At 38.8% G+C, this 9,369-nt stretch overlaps 1 protein-coding gene across 1 annotated transcript; it reads right to left on the bottom strand.

The window, feature by feature from the left end:
* Positions 1–440: 440 nt before the first annotated feature.
* On the bottom strand, positions 441–6,918 carry SRP9 (signal recognition particle 9). The gene is made up of 3 exons (XM_063304383.1): positions 6,752–6,918; positions 5,164–5,232; positions 441–1,053 (listed from the first exon to the last, which is right to left on the bottom strand). The coding sequence occupies exons 1-3, from the start codon at positions 6,821–6,823 to the stop codon at positions 934–936; spliced, it is 261 nt and encodes an 86-aa protein (XP_063160453.1). The 5' UTR covers positions 6,824–6,918; the 3' UTR covers positions 441–933.
* Positions 6,919–9,369: the final 2,451 nt, after the last annotated feature.

The raw sequence follows: 9,369 nt of genomic DNA, 5'->3' as shown, positions 1-9,369 counted from the left end.
ATTTAAAAGTTCTGCACACATGATTTTATTTATATGCCTTAGGCCTTTGTACATGTAAAACATTTAGTTTCAAAACATTTTAGCATGAGATTTTGCAAAATGTCTCATTCAAGTGTGTAACAGGTGTTTCAAGCACTGAAGTGTTTCAATTTTGCACAAGGAGTGGGATGATTCCTGAAGTTTCACATTTGAAGCAGTTCAAAATCAAATGTTTTGCACACTCTTAGTACTTTCTATCATTCAAAATCAATTAACAGCCTCTGCCAGCAATCTCAAATACAGTAAAAAAATAGCTGTTTTTAGCACTTGCTGTAACAAGCAGAAAATGTATTCCTTTTCAGTTTATATGTTTACTGAAAATCCAAGACGCTGATGATTATTAAGCTAGAATCAGTTTTGAACCTTACAATCTAGACACATGAATTGATTCACGGGCATCGTTTTTCCAGTAGAACATTTTATCAGATATTATTTGCCAACTAAATAATACATCAATATATAAAGATTCTACATTGCTAATTAACTATTTTTCTCTTTAAGAAACAGAACATAAAATTCAATGACAAAACTCCCTCTATATAACAGCATTCTTCAACCCATCAGAGAAACCCTTCCATTTTTAGGCAATGGCCTAAAGATTTAAGGAAAGAAACTTATAAAGCTGGCTGAGTGTACTTTAACCTTTAATATTTCCAGGAAAGGACATACGTATTTCCTCATTCAAATTAAAAGAAAAATAAATACAAGCTTTCAATGAAAGCATATAGTCTACCAGCCACTCTGAAGTGGAGCCCCAAAATCCTTACAAAACTCAGTTTAGCTTTTAATAGTCCACTTGATGCCATCATGTGTCCGTTCCAAAATCTGCTCAAATCCAACAGATACATTCCTCCTGTGATACGTGACTAGAGCATTCATTTTATTTCCAGATATTCAGTCTGTTTCCATGGCAACACTGCGGGATTCTTTGGCTACCATGAGTCGCATTAATTGACTGTGGAATTTCTCAATTTTCTTTACATCTTGAGCCTGATCTGTCCTGTAGAGTAGACACTGAAAGAAAAAAGGGTAGGGAAAATCCTAATCAGGATTTATCTTAACATAATTTTAAAGACACTCCCCGCCAGTCCTGCTTTGCTGCCTCATTGTGGCAGTGGGTTGGATGTTTCTGGGAGAGATACGCAAAGAATGCCAGGACCATGCCAAGACTATTTACTCCCAGCAGGGTCACCCATGACAACAAGGCCCTCCCAGCTGCCCAAATAAAGGAGGCACCTATATTGGGTAGCAGCAATATAGGAAGATGCTGGAGGCACAAGACCAATATAATGGCAACAGCAAAGGCGCTATTTCATACAATGCTGGAAAAGACAATGGTAAAAGTACTGCTGTATTTTACCAAGAAAACCACCTGGATAGACAACATAAAGTGACTGATAATACAGTGCTGCACGATGGGCCCTCAGGTTGGATTGCATTCAACATGCTGGACAAACAAAGCCAACCACTTTCTATGTTATGGTCTTAAAAATATACCCACCATTTTAAAGGAGAACATCAGAAATCACTTTGAAACCCTGAACCTCATTGTCTGGGAACCAGAGGAATATGGAATTAAATAAGTTGTTAAGCATAAATATGAAAAGAAATTGCCAAAAACCAAGAAACAGAAGAAACCAATCTGGATATCAGAACACATGGCAGAAATTGCCAAAAAGTGAAGTCAAAGACAAGAAAGCCAAAGATCTCAAGAACATATTTAACAAAGAATTTCAGAGAACCGTTTCTTTAGAAACAAGAAGCAGTATTACAATGACATTTATAAAGACACTGAAGATTGAAACCATCATGGGAAAAACAAGGAAAAGTCTTCCAAAAGATCCTCAAACTCAGAAGGAGATTCCAACCTCAAACTGGTATGCTAAAGGATATCAACGGATGGATAGCAACTGATTCAAAGATCAAACACATACAGAAGGAATATACTGAAATTCTGTACATAGAAATGTTAACAACCAAGATACTTTAGAAGACATTCCCTGTTTACATGAACTCCTAGTATTACAAAATGAAGTTAGATCAGCAGTCTGGTCATTACCAAGTCAGAAGGCTATAGGAATTGATGGAATACCTCCAGAAATATAACAAGCAACAGAAGATAAATCAGTAAAGGTTCTAACCCAACTGCACCAGCAAATCTGACACAGTGGTCAACAGACTGGAAGACGTTAGTCTACATACCACTACCAAACAAATAAGAGTTAATAAAATGTGCAAATTATCATACAATATTTTTAACTTTACATGCTAGCAAAATAATGCTTCCTATGCAGGTTAGAGCCCTACATGGAAAGGGAAATGTGGGATGTTGAAGCTGGTTTTATAAAAGACTGAGGAACAATAGACATCATTGCTGATGGACTGGTAATTGAGAAAGCCAAACAATTCCAAAAAGAAGTCAATATATGATTCACTGATTATAGAAAGGCCTTCAATTGTGTCAAACATGTCAAGTTGTGGAATGTCCTTAGAAAAATGGGACTCCCAAAACATCTCAATTTCCTCATGCGAAGCCCATACACAGGATAGAAAGCCACAGTCCAGATAGAATATAATGAAACAGACTTATTTTAGGTTTGCAAAGGTTGTATACTCTCATTTATTCAGCCTATATGTGGAAAATATATTGAGTGAGGCTGGACTAGAAGATGAGCATGATTTTAAAATTGTAGGACGAAATATCAATAACCTGAACTATGCTGTTACATTTAGATGTAAATGCAAATGATCTGGAAATTCTAGTAATGGAAGTCAAGGAGCACAGTGATAAAATGGGCCTATAATTAAATATAAAGACCAAACAAATGACAACAGGTATGGCAGTCAGCATTAGAATTGACAATGAAGACACTGACATGGCAGATAGCTTCTGCCTTTCAGAATCGACTATCAAGAATAAAAGGACCAGCTATCAAGAAATATGCTATAGAAGAGAACTTGGTAAGGTGCTAATGAAAGCCTTGGAAAAGATATTCAGATGCTATGATCATAGTTCTACTTCAGGCACAAATGACCAGGTTCAAATAATCATATTTTGGACGTATTATGCAGACTGAGCTCTGTTGAGAAGTCCATAATGTTGGAAAAGATAAAAGGAAAAAGAAGAGGACAACAAGCAGCAAAGTAGATGGACTTGATTACTGGAGCAATAGGTGCACTGTTGGGAGACCTGAAGGTCCAGGCTGGGGCCAGATCATCCTGGAGAGGTCTATCTATGTGGTCGCTTAGATGTAACATTGACTTGATGGCATGTAATCAAAATGTTTTTTTAAAAATCCAAAACTTGCTCTTTACCCTCATATTATGAGGACATAGAACAGCTACTACAATCTAGGTTTGCAATGCAAATTGAACTGTTATGACAGAAAGACTTAACAAAAGAGAATTATGAGGACAAAATATATAATAAATATATAGTAAATCAAGTATAATTGCTCAGGACCAAATTATTTTTTTTAAAAAAGGTAAGGACATATTTGAGTAAAGTTGGACTCTACATAGGCACTTTCATGTAGTTTTCTTTGCAACGATACTAATCTGGTCTGACCCTACCGTCTTCCAGGATATTCTTACAATATTCTACCTATTGTCCTGGGATTTTTTTGTGGCCTCCCAAGTCAGTACTATCCAGGTCTGACTGTGTAGGTTTTCCAAATTCAGCCAAGTTCTACCCCCCCACTGTGGCACATTATTAAGAACATTAATATGAGTCCTGCTGGTTAAGGCTAAAGTTCCATCTAGACCAGCATTTTATATTATATATTTAATACACAACAACCAACACGTATAATTAAATCAAAGGTAAATTCACTCATAATTTTTGAACCATTCAATAAGTTTGCTATTGTGCATAAAAACTTATGTGCTAAAATAATGTAAAGATTATAGCCGAAATAGCTTAAGGCAGAAAACTGAAAAATATATTATAAATATTTCTGTTTAACTATTTCCATGAAGAGCAAACAGCTTCAGCAGGGTCTAAATACACAGCTTAAAAAAAAATAAATCATAACGTTTTTAGAGAACAGTTTCTTGTTTATACAACACTGATGTTGATTTTGCACATACTTAAGAAGGAAAGGTTTAAGTATCAACGTCATGATTCTACTTTACTAAGCACTATCAGAATTTGCTTCCCTTCTCAAGTGTTCAACTATCTTTCAGAACAGATTCTCTCTGTACTTTAATTGCTACTTGGAAATTGGAAAGATATAGATTAGTTTAACAGCATTAACTAGCCTTGATGGCTCAAAATCAATCTTCACAGGCAACTGGGAAAAAATAAATCACTTTCGCGCCCTAGATATCTGGTTGCTCACTGTTAGAAAATGAGATCAGGAAAGATGATATATATTTCTGAAATAATTAAAAATTGTTCTTTAGTGCAAAGTTTTAAAAAGAATCAGCTACTTCTAAACCAGGATGTCTAAAACATTAATGTTCTCAGGAGTTTAAACAGATAAATGTACTATATGCAAGAATTACAGCTCCCTAATAATTAAACTTGTTTAAGATTATGTATGAAACAGAGGGTAAATGCATTATTTATTTATATGTTTATTTGAAAGATTTGTATGGCATCCACCTTAAATGACTCTGGGCATTAGCATTCTAAAAATCCACATTTATTCTGAGGTACTGCTTTAGAATTTTAGAATGCTATAGCGCTCCCACTGTAACACCATATCTTACAAAAATGATTGGAATGCATCTGTGTCTACCCAACTACTTCTCTGAGAAGTCTTCAGTTTAAACCAGAGGATACATCAGAGATATCCTAGTGAACTATTTCTGTATAAACAAAAGAGCAGCAAAACATATTTCCCAGTTTCAGTTAAAGAATGTCAGGGGGCAGTGGCTTCCTTCCTGTCACTATGTCCTCTAAGCAGTCCTCAACCTACCCCACCCCAACCACTATGAGTAGGCAGATTCCTGTAAAGACCTTTATCTCCCTGGCAAAGGGATAAGAGTTTAAATATATAAACCATGAAATGATGAAGCAACCAATTTTTCTGCTAAAACAAAATAATTCAAAATATTCAAAATTTGGTTTGGACTCTGAGAATTTAAAATTATAAATCATGTCACCAAAGTTTTACTTACAACAACATCATCTGTTACTTTAATACACAGATTCCCATCACAATGTCGGTACTTGAGTACCACACGGACCTGAAATGACACAAAAATCATTTTATAGAAAAATAAAATAGCATCAATATTAGATATACTTTTCGCAAGTTACTTTCAAAGGTGAAAAGAAAGGCTATTTACAAACCTACCTTAATTCCAGTTACACATAGCATTTCAACCTTTAGCTCTTTTTCATTTGATTACTCCCAACCAACAAACACTAACAGTTTAAATTAACAAAACCAGTAAATGGATCTGCTCTACAAAATACTGCATGCAGATTAGACTACTATTATGAGCTCTACATGGGGCTGCCCTTGAAGAGTATCCAGAAGCTTCAACTGGTGCAGAATGCTGTGGTCTGGGCAGTTGTGTGTGCTCCTAGAAGAGCACATATTACAGCTCTGCTCTGTGAGCTGCATTGGCTGCCAGTTTGCTTCTGGGTCCAATTCAAGGTGCTGGTTTGACCTTTAAAGCCCTTCATGGCATGTGGCTGAGTTATGTGAGGGACTGCCTCTCCCAGATTACATCATCCCGTCCCGTATAGATCTGGCAGGGAAGACACTCTACGGGTTCCACTGGTCAGGGACTTGCATTTGGTGGGTCCCAGGAGGTGGGCCTTCTCTGCTGCAGCTCCGTCCTTATGGAACATTCTACCCCTTGAAGTTGGCTTGCTCCTTCCTGCTATCTTAGGAAGTCCCTCAAGACCTGGTTATGTCATCAGGCTTAGGGGTCTTTGGCAACTGGAGATATTCTTAGATGGCTCCACTGTGATTGATACTCTTGCTCTCTCCATGGGGTTTGTATATTTAAATTTTTTTATATTTTTAATAATTACTTTTGATCTTTTTATAATGATTTTTAAAATCTATTTGCTATTTTATCTCATTGTTGTATGCCACCCAGAGTCACTTTGTGTGAGATGGGCGACCATACAAACATGATTAATAAATAAGCATACAGGAGTTCATTGGCTATTTATTTTGTACAACTGACTGCAACAACCATTACAAAAGGCAAGATTTTAACCCAATATCTTCAAGATGAAATGTTGATATTCAAGTGCCAAATACTAGAAACTCGCAAGACTTCATATCAACTAAAACAAATTTATTACTTACTATAACGCTACCAAAAGAGTTACTTCCAAATTTACTCCAGCCAGCCCATTAGGAAATACGATAAAGAGAGATGCATAGATCAGCAATACACTCAATGTGTCACAAGTTCAATACACCGCAAAGAATCAGAACTTTTGATTAACACCTTCTCATTAGGAGAAGAGCCATTCTGAGCAGGATCAAAGCAAGGAAATAGTTGCCAACTACAGAAAAGCCAGCAATTATTACTATTTCGGCATCACCAGAGTTGGAAAGCTGGCCTGTTGGCTTACACTAATACGGTAACAAATACCCCCAAACCAAGTCAGTCCAGCGACACAAACACCCACCAAACCCTCTTCCTTCTGCTCAACTCTTCGAGCGAATTCTCGCTGTCCTTTCGTCCACCGACATTCCGCTCCCCACGCCTCAAACAACCCCCACGCCATGGGTCGTACCTTCATAGGGTCGGACAAGTAGAGTTTCTCCGCTGCACGAGTGAACTCCTCCCAGGTCTGATAAAGCGGCATGGCTGGTTCCCTCGCGCTCAGACCGGGAACGTACAGCTCAGCACTCTAACAAGAAGTAAGATGGCGCTTTCAGACGGCCCACATCCAAGCAAGGAGATCTCCTATTGGGTTACCTCAGGATTACCACTAATAGCGAGGCGTGTTACTCAAACGTGGCTCCCACCCCCGTTTCCGCCGCCTCCTGCCGTGCGAGCGGGAGAGAAAAGTTCTACAATATTATAGACAGAAGAGGAGCACCGGCTTCCGGAGCCTAGCGGCCGCGGAGCAAACCACAGCACCCCCTCATGGGGTAGAGAGAGAAAAACCTCCGACGCTGCCGCAGCCAACTTAAGGGCCGCTATGACAAAGAACCCGAGGCAATCCTGGGTCGCAGCTCTGTCCAATCAGAAGAAGGTAAGTGTAAGAAAGCGAAGGTTCCTCTTCTCTCTTCTGCCTTGTCAAATTTTGCTCTGTAATATTTTTGAGTGTATTTCAACGTTAGATAGCTTTACTGCCCATAATCCTTCTTGCTTTTTTATGTCGAAGAAGGAAAAGGAAAACAGTTTAACAATACCGTTAGAAATTGAGGACTGCTATCATAACTCTTAGTTTTCTCTTCTGCAGGCTAAACATATCGTTATTTTAATATACCCAGCTGCCTCATCAGCTTGCTCCAGTTTCCCAATATCCTTTTTTAAACAGTAGTGCTCAGAACTGAATACAATATTCCAAGTGGGTTCTGACCAAGGCAAAGTAGAGTGGGATAATTACTTAAAGTGTACTCTGATATCTTGTTAATACATCCTCAAATAGCATTTGCCTTTTTTAGAAGCTGCATCGCATTGTTGGCTCACATTCAATCTGTGATTGGTTGGAACATCTAGATCTTTTTCACATATACAGGTAGTCTTCGCTTGCCTACCACTCATTCAGTGACCGTTCAAAGTTGTGACAGCGCTGAATGAGTGGTACTTATGACCAGTCCTCCCAGTTCTGGCTGTTGCATCACCTCTGTGGTCACGTGATCATGATTTGGCCACTTGGCAACCAGCTTGCACTGACAGTTGCAGTGCCCCGCAGTCACGTGATCACTATTTGGGACCTTCCCTGCTGGCTTCCCACAAGCAAAGTCAATGGGGAAGCCAGCAGGGAAGGTCACAAGTCCCCCTGGCCTCCCTGCGCTTGCACATGACCTGCGCATGGCCTCCCCCACCCCCCGTCACTCCCACACTCCTTATCTGGGACTCCTGCTGCTTCCCACTTAATGACCCATGCGGTCCTGGATTATGATGGCAACCAGGACTGCCAGGATTATCGCTAAGCAATGGGGTCACGTGATGTCGCACTTTACAACTGCATCATTTAGCAATGGGAATCCCAGTCCCAATTGCCATCGTAACCTGAGAACTACCTTCTCTTAAATTTCATCCTGTTGTGTCAGCCTGCTGTTCAAACCTGTTTAGATCTTTTGGAATCTTCTTCTTCTCTTCCACCGTGTTAGTCTCTTGTCCTAGTTTTGTAAGTTTGATAGTCATGTTGGCAGAGTGCTAGAAAGCATTTGGCCCAGGAGAGATCAGAAAAGTCACACACCAGGCATTTCTATAAACATAATTTTATTTACAGAAAACAAACATATTTAAAGGCTGTTTGCTGAGAGGAGAGATTTCTCTCAGCTGCATATTCTCTGCAAGCCTACACAGAAGGGAAACTGAAACTAAAACAAGTTCAGGCAAGTTCCTCCCTTAGGCAATGCAACCATTAACACGTGAAAAAGGGGACAATTAAATTCAACCTCTTCACCCGGCCAAAATGATTAGTTACCAAAGTAACCTTAATCTGTAGTAGAAAACATAAACAAGTCATCCCGTCAACTGCTTCATCCAGGTCATTATTAAAACCATTGACAGAGCTCTGTTGCATGCCATTTGTAACTTCCCTCTAAGCTGAATACACATACTTATATTAAGATAAATGTATTAATCTTGTATTCAGGAAAACTATTAATCCACCAAAATGTTCTTTTCAGTAATTAATCTAACCAACTGATCAGCCAAACCTGGCATTTCTCAGAAATACAAGTTTATTGAAAATGCACTTTTAATTCACACACGGTGTCCCATCCTGTCTACCATGCAAGTGTCTCAATATTATGCCACATACCAACATAGCATACAATAATCTCCTTCATATGGCAAGCCTAGGTGCACATATTAGGAAAACAGAAAGAATCTAAAACAAGAAACACCACTCAGAAAATGCATCAGTTGTACTGGAAACAAATAGATTTCCAATCTCATTTTCCACCCATAATGCCATCAATCTGAATACATACTACCTGCAGAAAGAATTCCAGGTGATCCAGCCACACAGAGTAGAGTCCAAATGAGGCAGAGCTAATAGCAAACACACTACCAAGCACAATCCCTAGCATGAAGAGCACTTAGTCATGCGACAGAATAGCAGACTTTAAACTCTATTGATTGTACACAATGTGGGAACTGCACAAACCTCGGAGTTGAAAAGTAATACCAAGACCCCATGTCCTACTACCACCACAGAACTGGTCT

This window comes from Candoia aspera, chromosome 1 (genome assembly GCF_035149785.1).
Source record: "Candoia aspera isolate rCanAsp1 chromosome 1, rCanAsp1.hap2, whole genome shotgun sequence".
Lineage (NCBI taxonomy): Eukaryota > Metazoa > Chordata > Lepidosauria > Squamata > Boidae > Candoia > Candoia aspera.
This window is presented reverse-complemented; position numbering and strand designations above follow the sequence as displayed.

Coding starts and splice junctions, on each gene's coding strand:
- SRP9 (XM_063304383.1), bottom strand. CDS start 6,823: ATGCCGCTTTATCAGACCTGGGAGGAGTTCACTCGTGCAGCGGAGAAA. Junction 5,233..6,751: donor ACTTGTCCGACCCTATGAAG/GTACGACCCATG, acceptor GTGTCATTTCAG/GTCCGTGTGGTACTCAAGTA. Junction 1,054..5,163: donor AAGTAACAGATGATGTTGTT/GTAAGTAAAACT, acceptor TTTTTCTTTCAG/TGTCTACTCTACAGGACAGA.